This window comes from Echiichthys vipera (assembly GCF_963691815.1).
Source record: "Echiichthys vipera genome assembly, chromosome: 11".
Lineage (NCBI taxonomy): Eukaryota > Metazoa > Chordata > Actinopteri > Perciformes > Trachinidae > Echiichthys > Echiichthys vipera.
The window spans coordinates 2187602-2210101 of record NC_139836.1 but is presented as its reverse complement, the minus strand read 5'-3'; the positions used below and the strand labels follow the sequence as shown (position 1 = coordinate 2210101).

Below are 22500 nucleotides of genomic sequence, written 5' to 3'. Positions count from 1 at the left end.
TGTAGCACAACAACGAATCAGCAGCAGGTGCCCAAAGTACAAATAAAGAGCCCGACCGCAACAGAACAACAATTTGGGTGGTGTTTACCTAGATTACACATTGACAAACTGCACAATCGCTGCGGTGAGAGATCGCTGTGTAGCCCACTTATGTGTGAAGAGAGTGTATACACAACCACATTGATCGGGCGGTCATGCTAGCATCACATGAAACGAGCTCAGAATAGCAGCATCTGAAGCTTCCTGGCAAATTGGGGGCATGCAGTTATGGATTTTTAGTTAGGAGCACGGTTGTGGATGAAACACATGCAAATTTATGTATCAATGCCCTCATTTAACATCTCTGAGAGCAAATACTGGCACGGAACAAGAGCTCAGCTGGATGCTGTTTGTTTGTGCATGTGTTGTGTTTGGGTGCCAGCGGGTGTGTGTGTTCTCGCACATGTGTGGGCGCGTGTGCACCCTTGGCTCTCGTCTGTCTGTCTGTCTGTGTGTCTGTTTAAGGCCGTGTCTGCTTTTCAGGGATGCTGCTGTTTCTGTGATCAAAGAAGAGGCACGAAAGAGAGAAGGGGGAGAACAAAGGGGTGAAGCTATTATTCTCCAAAGAGAGCGTTTGTTAGTTAGAGACACTGTTTTAATCCGATGCACTGTGGCTGTTGACCAAACTTGATTACAGGGGACTGAGGGCGCAGTCACACTGTCCATCTGTACCGTGCCCAAACAGGTTTTACGGGTAAAGTCTAGTGCATTTAACCAGTGTGAGTGCAACCGCACCACGTCTAGCTGCGGCACGCTTGCCGTCCACGGCCCGTTTGGGAGAGGTGGGCTTTAGTAAAGCAAGTTTGTACGAGCACGAGTGTGTGCACGTGTACGAGCACAAGGCCTACGTCGGTTCTGAGGTCATTTCCTGTGCGCCTGTTGGGACGTAGAGAAAAGAAGGAGGGACCATGCGCGGACATTTAAACCAATGGCGGTGAAAGGTTCACGTTGGTGTGATGCGGAGGTGGAGTGTTTACTGCAGATTTGGTCGATGAAAAGATTCAAAAACAGTCGACAAGACGCACAAAAACTCCGAGGTCTACGGAAAGATCTGGAAACAAAGCCACGCATCGCCATGACGTCATCAATGCGTGTGACGTGTTACGGCGTGATGACGTATAGGCAGCAAGAAGCATTCTCCGAGGCCCAGGTAGTGTGAGTACAAACGGGCCTGGGGCACGGGACGGACGGACAGTGTGAGTGCGCCCTGAGTGTCAATTCCAATCGACCAATAGGGACCTTCAAAGTGTGCAAAGCAGGAAGGAAACATGTTTACTGCTGTACGACCAGGAAGCAAGAAAGTTCTGTAAATGATGCACTACGGGCTTTGGATACCATGGTAAGTTTCCCAAAAACATAAGATGGACCCTACTGAAGCTGGAGAACAGACAACCCCAATAACATGAAACACACGTAACATGACTAATCAAGAAATGGGCGGAGGCTCGTTGCAACACAATGAACCAGGACCCAGCGGAGCAAGGTCAGAAAACAACATCATCAGAACACATTTATTTTTATTATTTCATTTTGTTACGGTCATAAAAACAAGGCCTCAGCTTTTATGACTCTGCAAATGAAGGTTTTTCTGATGCAGTATGACAGAAACAACCAGATGTGGTGACAAAAACACTTCACCACATTACACTACGGCAGGCATGAGTCCACCACATGTTCTGAATTCACAGCCTCGGCTAGCACAGAAGAGAGTTGTTGCACTCCCTTCATAAAGAAGAACAAAGAAATCTGCATGGGAACTGATGGTAAATGGACTTGTATAGCGTCTTTCTAGTCTTCTGACTACTTCTACTAGACTACTCAAGGACGGACATCTGTCTGCACCAGTTGGGGACGAAGAAAAGGAGAGAGAAAGAGAGAAAAGACGGACAGACGGACAGAGACAGACACACTGCTGTCAAGTGTTAAGAAGGCCGACAGCCACGGGAACCCAGGGTTTTCTAAATCTGGGCACATGAAACCTGCTTCTAGATGGAACCTGATTGAATTCAGGTGTTAGAGGATGACGAGGGTCGGACAGGACAGGTCCGGCTTTGTTCAGGGCCTTTGTTTTATACAGGAGGGAAATGTCTGTCAGTGGAGTACCAACGGTTCTACCGCACACTCTAACTTTGCCCTGGTGTCTGCTGCGGACTTGGACTTGTACTTATATCTATATATCTATAGATATAGATATATAGATAACAGCAGAATGCATCCAAAGTTCAACATCATTTCAAGCTGCAACTAAAGTTAAACTTTGTAAATGTACTTGTACTTATAAAGCGCCTTTCTAGTCTTCTGACTACTCAAGGCGCTTTCACAGTGTTTGTCACATTCACACTGATGGCAGTGGACATCTACAGACCATCTAATCTAACCATTCACACCACATTTACACACACATGCGCAGCACAGGGAGCAATTTGGGGTTCACTTCGACATGTGGACCGGGGGAGCTGGAGATCAAACTGCCGATCTCTCAAATGGAGGACGACCCACTCATCCACTGAGACACAGGCGCCTAATAATACTACTAACACTACTAACTCTAATACCGTCCCTGTAAATGTTAACGCTGTCTCTCGAGGACTGAAACAATATTTATGGTAAAAGACAAAACTGTCTGAAAAATGAGATATTTCAACAATTTCAAGCCGGGGAAACTTTACAAATGTACTTCTTTAAGAGAACGACACAGAACAGGTCGGTCCAGTGCGGTTTACTGTGGTGAGCGTATGAAATTCTGTTAAGACACAATGGCACATGTGAAAGCCCCGACGGGAAAGCCCGAGAGCCGGGGCGAGTTAATCCAGGGGTTGACTGTGTGCGGTTGAGGGGCTTAGAGCAGCAGCTTAACACAAGGCCGTGGCTTTAGCACACCTGCCAGCGGCCACTCATCGCCTCAGTCTGCGGAGAAACGCACAACGTGATTATGACACATTGTGATTAACGGCATTGTGCGAAAACTTCTCTTCATTTCAATTATTTGTCACATTTAAAGTTGAACTCTGTGAGATTTGCGTCTATTTAACTGCCTTTTACGTTCCTAACTATCAGATAGTGACTTGAATCACTGCTGATCGGTCATGTGACCACATAAAGAACGAGTATTACACTCTGAACGTCTTTGGCGACATTATTGGGCTGAATGTAAATAAGCCGCCGTGTTAGTGATGCTGCTGACGTCGCCACCAACAGTTATGCTGCGTTCACTTGTAATCGGAAATCGGGAACCTTAACTTCTGCGTCAGGCTTGTAGTGAGGGCCGAAGTGTAATAGGAACGTGTGTGTGTGTGTCTGTGTGTGTGTGTGTGTGTGTGTGTGTGTGTGTGTGTGTGTGTGTGTGTGTGAGCGAGAGTGTGTGTGTCTGTATGTGTGTGTGAGAGAAAGACAGAGAGAGAGAGAGAGAGAGAGAGAGAGAGAGAGAGAGAGAGAGAGAGAGCGTGTCTCCGTGTGTGTGTTTGTGTGTGTGTGTGTGTCTGTCTGTCTGTCTGTGTGAGTGTCTCTGTGTGTGTGTGTGTGTCTTTGTGTGTGTGTGGGTGTGTGTGTGTATGTGTCTGTGTGTGTGTGTGTGTGTGTGTGTGTGTGTGTGTGTGTGTGTGTGTGTGTGTGTGTGTGGGTGTGTGTGTGTCTGTATCCGTCTGTGTGTGTGCGTGTGTGTGTATGTGTGTGTGTGTGTGTGTGTGTGTGTGTGTGTGTGTGTGTGTGTGCGTGTGTGTGTGGATTTAACAGGGAAACATATAGTGGACAGACTGGAAGTAGAGAGGTGAATGTGTTTTAATAAAATTTACAAAAGAGAAAATTAAAATTAAAATAAATAGTCAACACATCGTGACCGGGATCGTGACAAGATGGAGGCTCAGAGAGAACAGGCTCACCTGCAGCTTCTTCTCACTGACAAAGAGGCAAGATCTCTAAATTCTTACGACTTTAAATGCATTTGAGTGAGTTAAGTATTTTCATCCATCTTCAGATCAAAAGACGCCTCGACGTCCAAGATAAAACTGGGCAAAAGTCAAAGTTCTGGAGCTTTTTCAACAGTATTTAAAGGACTAGATTTAAACAAGAGGTCTCAATAACATAACTACAAAGCCCCGTCCCCTGCCAAAGATTAGTTTAAAGAAATACAAACACGCCAAGTCATGTTCCCCCGACCCTGAAGGAAAACTCATACAGCCTAAGACTGTTATTCAGCACTGTGGCGAGGCGAGGTCTGCTGGATGTCATTTCTAAAACCCAAGGTTATAACGATGCAGATTTATATATTTCCTATGACTCTTTCCTGACTGCACGGGCGCACGTATCCCTGTGTAACTCCATCTGCGTAGGTGTCTTCAACTGTGTATGTGAAAAGTTAATTGTCCGTATTTGCATGCAGTATAAAGCCGCGGCAGGAGGCAGACCTGGCACATGCTCCCTCCCACTGATTCGAGCTGTCAGCCGCGTTTATTAACGATGATGAATCACCCCTCTACTTCACATCCAATCAAAGGCCTCTCGCAGGGACTCAAATGTGGTCACCTTTAACTAAATGATTTTCTTGGCCCGTGGTGCGCCAGCCAGTGATTGGACTGGCAACCTGACGACACGGCTGCTGTTGGAGCCACTCTGCCAGTGTCCCACAGCTGGATCAGTCATTGCTGAAACAGCGCGGTGGATTAAGTGGCCAGCTGACATGAACAGTGGCTGCGCTGAGAAAGAGACTTTTTAAAAAGGCCTGGTGGGAACGAATAAAAAGTTCTGCAGTCAGTGAGACAGTACGAAGGTGTTGTCTTGACCTTGCCTTAAGGATTTGGATTAAATCCAGTCTACTCCTTGCTGCATAATACACAACATTTTACAATGCGAGCTGGCAGCGACCACTGAATCAGAATAATCATTCTTTCACAATGTAGAAGAAATTTCCTGCAGCCTTGCCCTTCCTCCAACAACCCCCACCTACTTCAATCCATCTATATTTCACTAAAACACACTCGTATATCTCTGGGAATCTCTGTATAGGTCACATTACTGCACACATTATGCTAAAAAATCAAGTGTACAGAGAAGAGACAAGGTCAGTGAAAACACAAATCCCCAGCAGGCCGCGTCTTTCTCTCAGAGCACAAGAGCAAAGCTGAGTCTGGAACTGTACACCTCAAACCTTGCTGAAGGATAAAGCCTTTGATCCCCGGCCTGAACGGAAGAGCTTGGGCGAAATAGAAGGAGAGAACAGCGGAACGAGAGAGAAATCAATAGATTCTTGTAGACACAGCCTTGAGTTTCCAATCTAACACTGCAGCGTATTGATTGGGCTTCATATGAGACAAGGCACAGGGACCGTAATGTCAGCGATGGATTTGGAAGTCTTTAACAAAACACACTCCAGTGCAGGGGGACGTGGGCACGGAGATCTGTTGGAACAGTGTTTTTTAATGCATTGCAAACAGACGACATACTGGAAATGAGGACTCACTTGATGGATGGATAAAAACAGTATTAGTAAAACAACTTAGCTGCCCCCTTTCATCAGACTCTGATGTGCTGTCAGCGTCTTAGGGCGCACTCACACTGTCCATCCGTACCGTGTCTAGGTGCGGTATGGATGCCGGCCACGGCCCGTTTGGGAGAGGTAAGCTTTTGTAAAGCGCGTTTGCACATGTACGAGCGCGAGCGTGTGCACGTGTACGAGCACGAGGCCTACGGCGGCTCTGACGTCATTTGATGTGTGCCTGTTGGGACGTAGAAAAAAAGAAGGAGGGACCATGCGCGGACATTTGAAACAATGGCGGCGAAAGGTTCACGTTGGTGTGATGCGGAGTTGGAGTGTTTACTGTGACAAGTAGACAAGTACCCTAAAGCCCGGGGCACGGTGCGGAAGGACAGTGTGAGTGCGCCGATATGAGTCGATATATTTTTGCCATATTGCCCTACCCCTACTTGTACCATGTAAAGTTTAGATGCTAGCATAATAGTGTTAAGCATGGTAGCATGCTATGTAAGCATTAACTCAAAGTGCAGATGAAACGGACCGCATGATGCTGTTTGTTCATGAGAACGTACCTGAGAAACTAAACTAACTATGATTGACACGCAGAGAAAATGGCCGTCTACGGGCCACCTGGTGGCTCAGTGGTTAGCGCTGCTGCCCCATATACAGAGGCTAAAAGTCCTTACTGGAGTTGGACCCTTTGCTGCATGTCTCTCCCTCTCTCTCTAAACAAAGACATGAAAAATCATCTTTTTCAATGACGCAGCTTAAAGGACATTCTCTTCAGGGGATCTGAGTCATTAAGCTCTCAAAGGTGATGCAGTCGCTTCCTGGAAAAGAAGGATTTCTAAGTACGTCGGTGAGGTCAGAAGTGAGACGTGTTTCCTGTAACACCAAAGCCAAACCTGGAAACCTGTGACTTCATCAGCTGCACTGATGCTCGCAGCGTCAGCGGTGATGCACTGACCCCACCTTTACTCTACGCACAGGATATATCCATGTGTCTGATCAACGTGTGTGAGGGGACGAATACTGAACTCAACTGAGTACAATGGTGAGTGAAAAGGAGAATAGTGTGTCATCCACAGGGTTCTCTTCATGTGCTCTTGTCTGGCTGTATCACGAGTTGTGCCGGTCGTCTTTCTAAGTTTTAGAAATCTGGATGTCTGGCAGGACTGATGATGATGTCTGGCTAAAACCTAATCTGTTTATTGAGACCAGGACCCGTGACGACCCTGATCCAGTGTGATCAGATTGGTGAAGAAACGCCCACTTCTTCAACAACTTTTATAAGAAAAAACTAAATGTGCTTGGTGGCAAACGGTGTAGGAGTTTATATCCAGAGCTCTAAATGCCTTTGACTGAACGAGCGTGAAGCAGGGGATGGCACAAGAAAGTGCAAGTGTGCTCAGTCAACCGAGTCTGGATGAATAAAGGCAGGAGAGGGAAGTTAAGAGAACAGGCAAGACTCTCTCTCTCTCTCTCTCTCTCTCTCTCTCTTTCTAAATTGTGTTTCTACCTCTGCAACTCCTCTGCATTCTCCCCCTGACTGATCTGCAACTCCTCTGCATTCTCCCCCTGACTGATCTCTCTCTCACACACACACTCACACACACCTAAACAATGGCAGCTCATCATGAGAGAGACTTCCTCTGCAGCCAGTGGTTGAGTGGTGCCTCTCAGCCCCGCACGTCTGCACGGGGGGTAGAGGGGTGGGCGGGTGTTTGAAGAGATGCCTTGGCTTGACAGCTGGGTCACGCACTTACAGATGTTTTCACACTCACAACACACGCACATACAAATGGGACTGCGCTTCAAGGTTGTTGAAGTTGTAGGAGGGAGGGGAACAAGATGTGTTTGAAGTCTTGACACATGGAAAAGACACAAGATTGAGCTTTGGTGTGTTGGGGCTTATGAGTGGGTGATGTACAGAGAGCTGCTGTACCAGCCAACAGGGAGGAGCACGGAGCTTAAGGAGAGAGTTTAAGCCAAACAGACATCGATACACACACCGACGTGAAAAATATAATCAATTACAAGCCAGAGAACACAGTTTGTGATTACTGCATAGCCTCTAGTAAATCTGAAACTTGCACAAGTTGGAGATAAATCGCTGTCTAGTTTGAGTTGAATCTAAGTCAGACGCAGCGGCGGCTGATGGTCTTTCAAGGGGGGAAGCTAATTTTTCCGGCCTACATCATAAATGTGTTTGAGTCCCTTCGTTCATCTACAAGAAAATGATCTGTGACCTTATCGTACCAACTAGGCTTCTTTTCCAGGGACTTGACCAGTGTCCTCTCACTGGCAGCAGAGCTAGGCTACTTAGACGGCCTTGGCCCAGCTGGAGCTGCTGCGCCAGGCTACTGCGAAGTGTGAGCGCCTGTGAGTGTAAGTGTGAGTGACGGGGGGAGAAGCTCCGCAGCAAAGAAACCACAGAGTGACAGAACAGAGTCTCCCAAACACAACGCTAGTCGTTTATAACATAGATAAAGTCGCTGGGGATCAGTTCAGAACAACGGAATAGGAAACTTCGAAAATGCTCCGCTGGATACACCCTCATCCTTGATCACAGCGGTTCCCACAAAACTGATGGAGATGCAGGCGCGCTCAATAGGAGTGACTATGACGACACCAAACTTACACACTACAGTAAACTTGCAACAAAGAGTCATGACAGAATGAAATCAACAGTCCAAAGCTCGGCGTTATAATAACATTTAAATGATTTTTTCCTCTGAAAAACCTGAAAACCTCAATAAAAAAGAAAGCTGTACAAATATGTTCACATCTCAGCTCCACTGTGTTCCCCCTTTAGAGATAACGCCCAGAAGATTTAACAAGAATCCATAAGAGTAGATAAAGACTGACTGATAAGTAGAACTGTTACCAACATTCATTCAGGGGTCCACCCTGGACAGGACGCCAGTCCATCACAGGACACATAGAGACGAACAGAGACAGACAACCATTCACACCTACGGGTGATTTAGAGTCATCAATGAACCCAACACCTGCACGTCTTTGGACTGTGGGAGGAAACCGGAGAACCCGGAGAAAACCCACGCAGACACGGGGACAACATGCAAACGCCACACAGAAGGGCCCCAGCCGGGATTCAAACCAGGAACCCTCTTGCTGTGAGGCGACAGTGCTAACCACCACACCACCGTGTCGCCCGAAAACCAACATTTCCCATTCCCAGTAAATACCGGGAAAGACAGGAGGAGAAAGGGTTTAGACACATTTGTAAATTGTGTCTACAGCATCATATCGGACTGTGATACTCAACACTGCCCTGAGCACTCTGACGTTTTAAAGTACTAACGGTACTTTAAGAGAAGTGTTGCCAACCTAAATGCTATATTACCACTCCGAACCTGCCAAACAACAGCAGAAGGTCAGTCCGCAGGTCAAAGTGAAAACGATAGTTGTATAAACTCATATTTATTCATAGGTTGCACCTCCTCTTATCTGTCTCCCCCCACTGCCTCCTGTCAGTTAACACAGCTGCTCCATTTACCTTAAGTCTCCTTTGGATGCTTTCCAGACTGTCACTTTCTGCCCCCTGTTGCATTTCTCTCACTCCCCGTCGCACTTGTGCTAAACGACAATGGGCTGACACAATAAAATGGTCTTTTATCTGCAAAGGGTGCATTTGTGCTCTCTAATGTATTTGGCAAAATGCCTAAATGTTTTGAAACTGGTTCAAATCACCCACTCCCCGGATGTAGAAGGGTTTTGTCTGAGTCAATCCTGCTGCACTCCGTCGCCTTTTGGCTCCAAAAGCGAGAAGTGGTGAAAACAGGGAGGGCTATAAATAACTTCTGATAGGCTTCAATATGAAAATCCTTTTTTACAGAACATATGATGCAGAAAACGATTCTTGGGATGATTAGGAAACTACGGAGCCCCACTGGTGACATTGGAAAAACCAAAAGAGAATGCAAGGCCACGCATTTCTACCTCATGGCCACAGGACAGTTTTGCGTGACCCAGAGATAATTCACCTTCAGTAGCGGGATGGTCCGTGCATTTTGAGCGGCCGAATTAAGAGTCTCTTGCTAAGACTAACTCCACGCCTGACCGCAAGGGACTTAAGTATGTCATTGTAATTTATTCCTATAGTTCATCTCCAGGGCACTGCCGAGGTGTTGATGAGCAAGGCACCGAACCCCCAACTGCTCGGGGCGCTGAGCCACTGGCAGCCCCCTCGTTCTGACATCTCTCCATTAATCGCATGTATATAGGTCCTGTTTGTGCATGTGTGTGTGTATTTCGGGCCTGTGTGTGTGTGTGTGTGTGTGTGTGTGTGTGTGTGTGTAACCTGAATAATAACAAAAAAGTGAAAAAATTGAATTTCCCCTTGCAGGATTAATAAAGTTCTTCTTCTTCTTCTTCTTCTTCTTCTTCTTCTTCTTCTTCTTCTTCTTCTTCTTCTTCTTCTTCTTCTTCTTCTTCTTCTTCTTCTTCTTCTTCTTCTTCTTCTTCTTCTTCTTCTTCTTCTTCTTCTTCTTCTTCTTCTTCTTCTTCTTCTTCTTCTTCTTCTTCTTCTTCTTCTTCTTCTTCTTCTTCTTCATTTTTGCCAGATTGCCAGACTTGTCCATGTTAACAATCAACAGTTTCTGCATGGAACAATTACCTTGTGGCTACGCATTACGCTCACCAGATAATAACGCGTGGCCCTGCATTATTCTTTTCTCCAGTGTCACCAGGGGGGCTCCGTAAGAACTACTGTTATAGCTGTTTATTTCTGATCTCTCATCTTCGCGGGGGCAGCAGCTCCAGCAGGGGAGCCCAAACTTCCCTTTTTGTTTTATTATTTATTTAAATGGTGAGGAAGTCAGTGATGCTGGACATGACGTTTGGATACTTGTATTTATTCTGTATTTTCTAGAACTGAGTGACAATGCAAATCATTTATATATCATTCATTCATCTTCATCCTCTTGTATCTGTTGGGGTCGTGGGGGGCTGGAGCCGATCCCAGCTGACATCGGGCGTGAGGCGGGGTCCACCCTGGACAGGACGCCAGTCTATCACAGGATACATAGAGACAAACAGAGACAGACGACCATTCACACCTACGGGTGATTTAGAGTCATCAATGAACCCAACACCTGCACGTCTTTGGACTGTGGGAGGAAACCGGAGAACCCGGAGAAAACCCACGCAGACACGGGGACAACATGCAAACTCCATATAAACTCCTTATAATGTAAAATAATCTCATCTCATCTCATCTTCAGCCTCTTATCCAGGGTCGGGTCTCGGGGGCAGCAGCTTTAGCAGGACCCCAAACTTCCCTTTCCCGGGCCACATTAACCAGCTCTAACTGGGGGATCCTGAGGCGTTCCCAGGCCAGTGTGGAGATCTAATCTCTCCACCTGGTCCTGGGTCTTCCACGAGGCCTCCTCCCAGCTGGATGTGCCTGGAACACCTCCCTAGGGAGGCGCCCAGGGTTCATCCTTACCAGATGATCCTGAACCACCTCAACTGGCTCCTTTCAACGCAAAGGAGCAGCGGCTCTACTCCGAGTTCCTCACGGATGCTGAACTTCTCCCCCTCTCTCTAAGGGAGACTCCAGCCCCCCCTCCTGAGGAAACACACTTCAGACACTTGGACCTGGACCTGGTTCTTTGGGTCCTGACCCAGCTTTCATGACCACAGGTGAGGGTAGGAACCAGGACTGAGGGTAGATCCAGAGCTTTGCCTTCCTCAGCTCTCTTTTCGTCACAACGGTGCGGTAGAGCGACTGCAGCTCCGCCCCCGCTGCTCCGATTCTCCATCGTCCCCTCACTCGTGAACATGATCCCGAGGTACTTGAACTCCTTCACTTGGGGTCAGGACTCATTCCCTACCTGGAGTAAGCAATCCAATGTTAAATATTATTTATTAATGTCAGTTCAAGTGCAAAAATCCACATAGAAAAGGACTATGTCTCCCCTCTAAAGCCGATACTGACGTCGGCCTCAGAACTCTCATGTCTTTCCTTTTCAGACGAGAGGAAAAGAAGAAGAAATGCTTAGAGAGTCCACCTGGAGCGGCCAGCGTTCATGAATACATTGATATGAAACTTCCCAGGCTGTGTGTTCATCCATTCCCTCCACCGCAGCCTGGGCCAAATGGTGTGGCAGTAATTCTAAGTTCACTTGAATCTCTGAATAATGCTCTCTGTCTCTGTGCTGCTCCCTCCTGCACGGATCACCGCCTCGTAAACACGGCGAGCAGCAGAGGCAGCCATTTCATCTTAACCGCGCTCTCTCCTTCCTCTCTGCTTAGACGAACGCATGCAGAAAAACATCGTTCTCCTGCTCAGCGTGACGTCTACCTTTTTGTTTACTGATGTAGATTCTCTCTGCAAGTTCAAAGAAACGTAATAATGACAGTGCAACATGCAGGAGGAGGAGTGTGTGCAGATGTAGATGTTCGTGTTTTACTTATCCGTGCTGCTCTGTGTTTATGTATGCTGTGCACTCCTCCACTAATAGAGGAGCCGCGGTCTTATTGGTTCCACAGGCAGCAGAGGAACTCTCTGAGCTCCTAATGAAGTGAAACAGAGACATCTCAACCGGCAGAGCCGCTACGGAGAGAAGAAGAGAGAGGGACTGAACACGGGGTCGGGAGGGGGAGGAGGGGGTTCTTTGGGAAAGGCGAGATCAACGGCGTGAATTAAAACACGGGATGGAAAAGTGCACGTGCTTCATTCCTTTCTCACACAGTGATTTTTAACTGCAACCACAACTGATGTGTTAAATTACTTTCAAATGTTTCCTGTGCGCAGTTCACAGGTTCCAGAGTTAAAGCTGTCAACGCCCCGTCACTAGAACGAGTGGTTAACTGTCGTTGTTTGTATGTGTGGTACGCAAACACGTCACAGTCACATCAGTCAACGGGGGGAGATGGTAATGTAGCTGGTGATGCAAAACTTCCAGCTACTTCTCAGCAGCAAAGCAGATGAGGAGAGACGTGGCGGAGCACAGACAGGACAACATGCTTTTAAAGTCATTTGGGAGCCGTGCTAAGTCTTTAAAGAGCAGCTGTGCTTCAGTAACGTTCAGCAAACAAGTATCTGCTATGTAAAGATAAAGGGGAGTAACGGCGTCCTGAGCAGAGGGTGAAGTCACTCCCCCTCTGTGCGTGTTTCTTGGTTTGTTTTGGTAGCTGATCCGGCCGTGTGTGCGTGTGAGTGCATGTGAGTGCATGTGTGTGCATGTGTGTGCATGTGTGTGCATGTGAGTCCATGTGAGTGCATGTGTGTGCATTTGAGTGCATGTGAGTGCATGTGTGTGCATGTGAGTGCATGTGTGTGCATTTGAGTGCATGTGAGTGCATGTGTGTGCCTGTGAGTGCATGTGAGTGCATGTGTGTGCATGTGAGTGCATGTTGAGTGCATGTGAGTGCATGTGTGTGCATGTGTGAGCATGTGAGTGCATGTGAGTCCATGTGAGTGCATGTGTGTGCATTTGAGTGCATGTTTGTGCAAGAGTGTGCGTGTGTGTGCGTGTGAGTGCATGTGTGTGCATGTGAGTAAATGTTAAGTGCATGTGTGTGCATGTGAGTGCCTTGTGTGTCAATATCAGAGGCCAAGGGCCGTGACAAAGCATCAGAGTTTGACGAGTCGGGGAACAGTTCATGAGTTGTGTGGTTTCTTCTATACATTCATGATGATCTGAATTACACACTCACTGTGAAGCCAGTGGACACGGGAAGATATGAAAATGTTATGTCCTGATGATCCTGGACTAAATCATTACCATTCACGATGTTGGTCAGCACTGTCGCCTCACAACAAGAGGGTTTCCTGGTTTGAATCCCGGCTGGGGCCCTTCTGTGTGGAGTTTGCATGTTGTCCCCGTGTCTGCGTGGGTTTTCTCCGGGTTCTCCGGTTTCCTCCCACAGTCCAAAGACGTGCAGGTGTTCGGTTCATTGATGACTCTAAATCACCCGTAGGTGTGAATGGTTGTCTGTCTCTGTTCGTCTCTATGTGTCCTGTGATAGACTGGCGTCCTGTCCAGGGTGGACCCCGCCTCACGCCCGATGTCAGCTGGGATCGGCTCCAGCCCCCCCAAGACCCCGACAGGGACAAGAGGTTAAAGATGAACGAATGAATGAATGATGTAATCCTGATAATCTTCAAAACTTGAAACTCTCAAAATGGCATTAAAATACTCCGGAATCACTTCATTGTACATTTGGGTAAGAACCATATTTTTGGTGTCTTTTTAGTGAACTTCCTTTTTAATTCGATTCAATTGTATTTATTTTAGTGCAGACTCATAAGAGCCTGTTCGGTTATCCATGCAACAAACACTTCCACTCTGTACTTCTTCCTTCATCACCTTCATCCAATGAGAAGATAAAATAAATTCTACTGGACAGGTGAACTGTTATTTAAGGACACATTCATGTACCTTTATCACGATCTGCAAGAAAAATGCCCAATCCTTAAAAGCACACTGTCCTGGTGCAGCATATCAGGTCATTTCATCAACATTTTTTACATGTTTGACTTCACTCAAAGCTTTTCTGATGAATTAACCATCCCACAACAGCAGCGGCTCTCAGTTTTTGGTGCAGAGTTGCTCACACAGACTGTGACTCACCGGACTCACCCCAGAGGTAAAAGCACTCTGCCCCCGGGGAGGAGGAGAAATAATTAGCTCAATAAACCCAGTGGAACTGTGTGTGTGTGTGTGTGTGTGTGTGTGTGTGTGTGTGTGTGTGTGTGTGTGTGTGTGTCTGTGTGTGTGTGTGTGTGTGTGTGTGTGTGTGTGTGTGTGTGTGTGTGTGTGTGTGTGTGTGTGTGTCTGTGTCTGTGTCTCTGTGTGTGTGTCTCTCTGTGTTTGTGTGTGTGTGTGTGTCTGTCTGTGTGTGTGTGTGTGTGTGTCTGTGTGTCTGCGTGTGTGTGTGTGTGTGTCTGTGTGTGTATGTCTGTGTCTCTGTGTGTCTGCGTGTCTGTGTCTCTGGGTGTGTGTGTGTGTGTGTGTGTGTATGTGTGTGTGTCTCTGTGTGTCTCTGTGTGTGTGTCTGTGTGTGTGTCTCTCTGTGTGTGTGCGTGTGTGTCGCTCTCTGTGTGTGTGCCTGTGTGTGTGTGTGTGTCTGTTGGTGTGTCTGTGTATCTGAGTATATGTGTGTGTGTGTGTGTGTGTGTGTGTGTGTGTGTGTGTGTGTGTGTGTGTGTAAGCTTTTATGATGTCAGTGTTGTATCAAATATGTGCAATATCATTTATAAAAACTTCACAATATCAGAACCTGCAACAGCGACCACAGATTTACTGTGACTCATGATCAGTGATGAAGACGGCAACTTAGAAAGCACCTATTCTGCTGTCCCGTCTTTTCTGACCTATAAATGTAGTTATAATGTTTTATAGTCATGTTAAATTAAACCAAAGCGTTGAATAATGAAGTCCGTGCATGTAGACGTGAGCCCTGTCGACCGTCTGGGTCGGCTGTGCTCAGCTCTGAACGCTAGCGTGTCGCTCGCTATCAGAGATTTCTTTGAATTTCCTGAATTTGTCTCCGTAGAAGAATCCGGACTTCCCTGTTGGTCACGCTGCTACACACAAGAATCACAGTGTGAGCTGTGAGTTCGGACACTTTTATGCTTTTTTTGGTGTTTCTTTTTAATAAACTTTTATTTATTAATTGACTTGTTTAAGCTAAGGTTAGCATGTTGCAAAGCTAACGTGGCTAGCTTCCATATAGACGTGTTTTCAGCTGCTGAGGTCACTGATTCACTGATTCTGTTAATGGTGAGGGGCATAATATAACATTTACCAGTATGCAGCGTAAACACTGGACCAATCACAGCAGAGCGGGGGGGGGGGGGGGGGCAGAAGCTCAGACAGGTGCTGCAGCAATGGACATTACGAGAAATATAAGGTGTTTTTTAAAGGTCTAAGCGTGTACACATATCGTAGCTGATCCGACAAATACAAATATAACCATGGAATCTAGAACAATAGGGCGTCTTTAAAGAAACGCCCCTTTGTTCAAGTCTTCAGGATCTTTAATGACTGAGCAAAGACAAAGCATATGTCCACATACGTTCTGATGTTCTGCGTGGCCGACATGACACATGACACTTCCCTCTAATCAAATCAGACTGATTATGGGCGTTTCATGGGGAACAGGTGTTCAGGCCACAGCCGTGTGTGTCTGTGTGTCTGTGCGTCCGTGCGCTGTATGTGCGGGTGTCACTAGAGATTAGTCACTTCAGCTCGAGACGCGGGGTCGATTATGGATTAACAGGATCATCGTGGCTGCCTATTGTTCCTATAGCCCGGGATCACCGAGGCGTGCCGCCTGAGTGAGACGAACATGAGGCTCCCCCTGAAAAAAAGGGTGGCTGATCGCAGACCGCTGACTCGCATCATAAGTCTGAGAACCTCAGACCTAAGGTTATCATTATTATTTCATCCATCATTAAATTAAAGACCACGCCGTATGTAGAAGAGCGAAAACATGGTTCGAGGAAATGCACAGGATGCACCTCGGATAGAAATATGAAAAAACATCAAACTGGCTGTTGTACTGTACTCTCTAAGGGCGCACTCACACTGTCCTTCCGCACCGGGCCAAAAACAGGTTTTTCGGGTCAAGCCTGGTGCGTTTGACCAGTGTGAGTGCAACCGCTCCACGCATAACTGCAGCCAGCTGGCCGTCCGCGGCCCGTCTGAGAGAGGTGGGCTTTTGTAGAGCGCGTTTGCACATGTACGAGCACGAGCGTGCGCACGTGTATGAGCACGAGCACGAGGCCTACGGTGGTTCTGACGTCATTTATGTGCGCCTTGTTGTGGAAATAGATTCTTCAATAAAGATCAACAAACAGGATCAGCTTTTTCTCCGTGGTTTATTTTGCCAAAGCATTTTCTTCTGCAGACAAAAATACGTTTATCCCCACATCCTCACAAGTTAGAGTCTGGCAGACCAAACAAAAATATGCCTTAGACATTACAATTCTGAACATTCTGAACCTCTCTCATCACAAGGTCTCTAACACAGGGTACAGATGCACACATATGCCGTTATATCATCATGAGTTAGTTATTTGCATTATCCATTAAAAAGGTGAGACAGAGGAGACACTGAACTGCGTCTGACCTGACAAAACTATGATCATGAATTACAAATATCCAAAATTCCCACAACAGTCTGTTTGGACGTAGAAAAAAGAAGGAGGGACCATGCGCGGACATTTAACAACAACAACAATGGCGGTGAAAGGTTCACGTTGGTGTGATGCGGAGGTGGAGTGTTTACTGCAGATTTGGTCGATGAAAAGATTCAAAAACAGTCGACAAGACGCACAAAAACTCCGAGGTCTACGGAAAGATCTGGAAACAAAGCCACGCATCGCCATGACGTCATCAATGCGTGTGACGTGTTACGGCGTGATGACGTATAGGCAGCAAGAAGCATTCTCCGAGGCCCAGGTAGTGTGAGTACAAACGGGCCTGAAGGGGGGGGACAAGTGCCCTAAAGCCTGGGGCGCGGTGCGGAAGGACAGCGTGAGTGCGCCCTAATATCTCCAATATAAAGTTCTGCATAATTCAAAAATCCCCAGAGAGAAATGTTCACACTGGTCCACGTTCTGTGTGTGTCTCAGTGGCTTCTTTGTGTACGTTTCTAGTTCTCTGCTCAATTCAGAGCGCCGCGCCATTGAAGTGACATGTTACAAGGCTGTGTGATCAAACACAGACGCTCTGAGCTCTAATCACACCTGCCTCCGTCCTTCTCCCGTCCCCTTGCCCTTTCATTTGCACAGAAAGAGCAGAGGAGGCAGAGTGATCTGGTGCTTTGTGTCTCTGTGCTCCTCCTGCCTCTTCAGCCTCAGCGTGCTATTCACTGATTAACCCTCGACCCTGCAGCCTTCTCCTCTCACCCCCGCGTCCACAGCTCCTTCTTCTCTAATAATCACATCTGATTCTCCTTCTAGCTTTTAACCCTTTCTGCTCCGTCGTACATGCGCATCACCACTTCGCTGGCGACCTCTCTTTCTAACGTATCCCTCCTCATCCACACAGAGGCGTGGACAAAGGCACGCTGTACTTTCACGTCAGACCCAGGTTGATGTTATGTCAAAGGTGTCCACATGAACAGGTATTAGGACTAGCACTAAGGGCGCACTCACACTGTCCTTCCGCACCGGGCCAAAACAGGTTTTTCGGGTCAAGTCTAGTTCCTTTGACCAGTGTGAGTGCAACCGCTCCGCGCATAACTGCGGCAAGCTTGCCGTCCACGGCCCGTCTGAGAGAGGGGGGCTTTTGTAGAGCGCATTTGCACATGTACGAGCACGAGCATATGCACGTGCACGAGCACGAGGCCTACGGCGGTTCTGAGGTCATTTCCTGTGCGCCTGTTGGGACATAGAAAAAAGAAGGAGGGACCATGCGCGGACATTTCAAACAATGGCGGTGAAAGGTTCACGTTGGTGTGATGCGGAGGTGGAGTGTTTACTGCAGATTTGGTCGATGAAAAGATTCAAAAACAGTCGACAAGACGCACAAAAACTCCGAGGTCTACGGAAAGATCTGGAAACAAAACCACGCATCGCCATGACGTCATCAATGCGTGTGATGTGTTACGGCGTGATGACGTATAGGCAGCAAGAAGCATTCGCCGAGGCCCAGGTAGTGTGAGTACAAACGGGCCTGGAGGGGGGGACAAGGACCCTAAAGCACGGGGCACGGGACGGAGGCACAGTGTGAGTGCGCCCTAAAAGGGTTTGTCAATTAGTGTCGTGGGTCAGGACCTCCCTCCTGTAGGATAAATCTGAGGGGTCACGAGATGATTAATGCTGTAAGCAGCAGCGACGTGAATCAAACACTACACTTCTCTGCAGCCTGTTCATGTGTTTCAGGAGGAACACATTCTTTGGACCATACCAGAGAATTTATGTACCAAAAAATCAGGCCCCACCCTTCATGAACCTGCATCGTTTCTGTCCGAGCCCGACCCGAGCCGGCCTCTTTATCCACACGGCGGTACACAGCCCTTACACCACTCCTGGCGTTACACAGACTATAAGGTCAGAAATAAATTAAACAAACACAGTTTTCTTTTTCAAAAATTCAATGAAATCCAAAATCAAAGCTCAACACAAGACTAATAATCAGCTAAACGTATTTCCTGGCTGCAATTTGCCACCAAAAGTCAAACTATCCCCGACTCTTCTGACCGTACGCAGCTCGACGCAGGCCTGACTTTGACGATTCTGTTCAAATGTTTGATTTTTTTAAATACTGAACACTTTTCCCTCTTCAGCCTGTAAAAAACAGACCAAACAACCTGAGGAGAAACAATCCCTCATCTCAAAGCTTGTTATGAGCGGTCACGTGCAGATATTTGGACGCTGAAGGGCACCAAAGTGTGAGGATTTCCTCTTTTATACCTTTGGCTTTTGAACTGTTGGTCGGAACAAAAGCGCAAATCTCAAGACTTCAACTCTGGCTCTGGGGAACTGACATGTCTTTTCGCTGTTAATGGACATTCTTGGTTAACAATGAGTCTCTAATCTAATCTAATATAAAAGAAATAACCAGCAGACTGATTAACAGCACTCCTGTCTCCTTTAATGACAGGCTCAGGCTGATAGGACGCCCCATCGTCTACAGAGAGAGAGATCTACTGAACCAGGAATCAACATAAAGACACATTCGGACAGAATCAGAATCAGAAATACTTCAATAATCCCAGGGGGGCATTGTTTAAAATAAGGAGTGTCTGTTGTGGTTAGCACTGTCGCCTCACAGCAAGGTTCAGGGTTCCTGGTTTGAATCCCGGCTGGGGCCCTTCTGTGTGGAGTTTGCATGTTGTCCCTGTGTCTGCGTGGGTTTTCTCCGGGTTCTCCGGTTTCCTCCCACAGTCCAAAGACGTGCAGGTGTTCGGTTCATTGATGACTCTAAATCACCCGTAGGTGTGAATGGTTGTCTGTCTCTGTTCGTCTCTATGTGTCCTGTGATAGACTGGCGTCCTGTCCAGGGTGGACCCCGCCTCACGCCCGATGTCAGCTGGGATCGGCTCCAGTGACCCCGCGACCCCGACAGGGAAAAGAGACTGAAGATGAATGAATGAATGTCTTCAGTATAAGAGCGACACCATACATCTGTTTGCTCCCACTCCTGGAAACATACAGCTCACCTGCCTGTGACGTGAACTATGATCCTGTGCCGCACATGCTTCAGCACTGATGGCACGTCCCTGTCTCGTCCTTTGCTGGGACTGTCTGGCACATTAAGAGCCAGAGACAAACAGTGTGTGATGTGCTGGGTTTGTCCTTTGAAAGTCCAAGAGGAGAGAATAGGCTTTACAAAACAAGCCGTCCTCTCAGCGGGAGTTTACTTTACAAGCAAATCGGTCATGAAGTCGGTGCCCGGGCCTCACCGACCACATTACGATCAAACCCTACTATGGTGGACGCACTGGTTCAGGGTCAATCGACCTATTGTGAGAAAAACGACGGAGGAAACAGAAAGAAAAGGCTCCTCTCTGTCAGAGGGGTCAACACACGGGCCGTGTTGGCTGAAGATGTGGAGGCAGAGCGTGTCTGTTTGATTTGATACACCACTCATCATCACCTGCGGTGCCATAATGAAAATGTGAGCAGATACGTGATTGCGGCCACTTTAACAGATCAGACTCTCAAATACCCACAACAGCCTCAACTGTGTGGGACCACACAGCGCCAGAGCGGCTGTGAAGAAGGGAAAACATCGCCATCTAGAGGCTCTTGTCAGCATCGCTCCCACACACACACACAGATGTGGAGAGAAGGATACCTGTCGAGCTCTCTCCAGCGTCACTCTGCAGAGCGACTCCCTCGCTCTTTTCTCAACAAGTGGATTCAAAACAAGAGGAAGCGTCCGACGAGATACAGCAGCAACAGCAGAGCCCTCCCTCTGCGTCTGAAGCATTCATCCACTGCTTGATGAGACTCAGAACTATAGCTCCCCATGCAAGGTCACTTCCAGCCAGCATGCAGTTTCGCTGGGGCCGGAAAAATAAAGGAGCGGAGAGAAAGACGGACAGCAGAGAGGAAGAGGGAGGATAAATACTTGACACACGGATAACCTTCGGTGAGAGCATGCGTGCACGGCTCGGAGCTTAACCGTATCTCACCTAAGATGGGTGACCAATGAAACAATAGGAAAGAAAGAAAGAAAGAAAGAAAGAAATAGAAAAGGACGGAGTGAACGCCTCCACAGAGAGGATTTGTCTGATTCTTACCTATGATGGGAGCCAGGCGGAAGATGTCAGACAGGCGGCTGTTCACGGGCTCATACGGAGAATCCTCCAAGAAATCATTACCTGTGGGGGAGAGAAGTAGATGTTAGAGATAGATGGATAGATAGATAGATGGATGGATAGATGGATGGATAGATAGGAAGGTTTTGAACCCCCTCCTGTTTTGTTTATCGTCTTTCACCCCTCACATCGGGCTGCATGTGACACGGGTTATTTGGGTCAGTCGATATGCACGCTGGCACACAGCCACACGCTTGATTAAGCAGGTTGGTCAGTTGTGTTGCGCAACTGGAAGTCGGCTCACTGGCGATGGGCTGAATGCAATTTAGGGACTAAAAGCCCCCCCCTCCTCGCTATGATCCACACTTAAAGATGGCCCTGCCAGCGCTGAGGGGCTTCACGCTCCATTATCTCCAAGGAAAGTGATTTAAGAGGTCAAAAAGGAGCTCGGCTCTGCACGGACGCGGCTCTGAAAACGGAGTCAGGGGCCAAATTTGAATGAAAGTTGAGTGATTGTCCGTAATCGCACTGGACTGCTGATGGATAAAAGAGCCGCGTGCTACTTTTTGAGTTGTTGTGTTTGTGGTAGCGGGGATAGGGAGGGTCACGGAGCTGCAGGGAGGGAGGGAGGGAGGGTGGGTGAGGACCGAGGGGCCCACGCCATACATCAGTGGGAGGAGCTGGGGCTGCTAATCCTCTCACCCCTTCACAGAGCAGATTAGAAAACCTATGGGGACTGTCCATTTCACATTAACTGAGGCTGCAGGGTGGTGTCTAAATGGAGCAGTCCACCCAAACAAAGACCCCCCAGGGACTCTGTGGAGGTTTTAAGGGAAGCAGAGAGAAAAGGCAGATATTGTGCATCCTCTGAAATTATATATAACAACAAAACAACAGCCCTGTACTGTACATAAGCAACACATCTAATCTAATACTCTGTTCAGTGGCAACATCACACAACCAGCTACAGTACAGAAGAGAGAGTGCGTCTATTTAAGGTGTGATTAAAAGCTCCACACCAACCTTGTAATGTCTGATAGATGCCCCAGTAAATGCGCAGGCAGTTCTTCTCCTTCTTCATGCCCCGTTTACACCGGCAGTTGTACAGCGGGCTCTGCTTGAGCGCGTCCATGGCGCTCCGGCACTCGTCCTTGGCCTCCAGGCCGGACACCATGCTGAAGTTGCTCTCCTTGCCGCCGGCCCCGCACTGCCTCATCGTGCGGTACTTGGTGCTGCACGCCTGCTCCTTCAGGCACTGCTCACTGGCCCGCACACAGTCCAGCCGGGTGGCCCCAGCGCGCACGCTCTCCTCGGCGTAACACAACACATCTGGAGACACAAGTGGCATTTATTATAATAATAATTATAATGATAATTATAAAAGTGACGGATCATAACGCCCGTTCGCGGTTGTTCACAGTAAATATTGACGGACACATGAGCGTGCATGTGCCATCAGGGGACTTCTAAACACACGCATCTGTGAGTAAATCCCCTTCAGCTCCCCTGCGTGATTTAAAGCACTTTGGTCCTGGTTGATAACTTGGTTTGCAGACACTTTCACCAGCTGATGAAAACCTGCAGCTGAGTGAGGATTTGTCTTCCTGTTCCCTGTCGCCTGATGAGGCAGAGGCGGCTCCTGACTGACTTTATCTGGAGCACTTTGGACCACAGTACAGCCTCGACACGTTACCCAGACTGTGTGAGCAGAGCCGTCTCTGCCGGGCTCCCCCTCATTAACA

General features: G+C 47.8%; 1 protein-coding gene across 2 annotated transcripts in view; it reads right to left on the bottom strand.

The window, feature by feature from the left end:
• Positions 1 to 22500, bottom strand: part of gfra1a (gdnf family receptor alpha 1a) — a 128003-nt gene that overhangs the window by 104890 nt on the left and 613 nt on the right. For both annotated transcript variants that reach the window (XM_083923392.1, XM_083923393.1), the window contains exons 2-3: positions 21782 to 22087; positions 20741 to 20821 (exon numbers count right to left, since the gene is read on the bottom strand). In XM_083923392.1, the coding sequence (XP_083779518.1) occupies positions 20741 to 20821; positions 21782 to 22087 (387 nt within the window). The remainder of the gene's footprint in view (positions 1 to 20740; positions 20822 to 21781; positions 22088 to 22500) is intronic.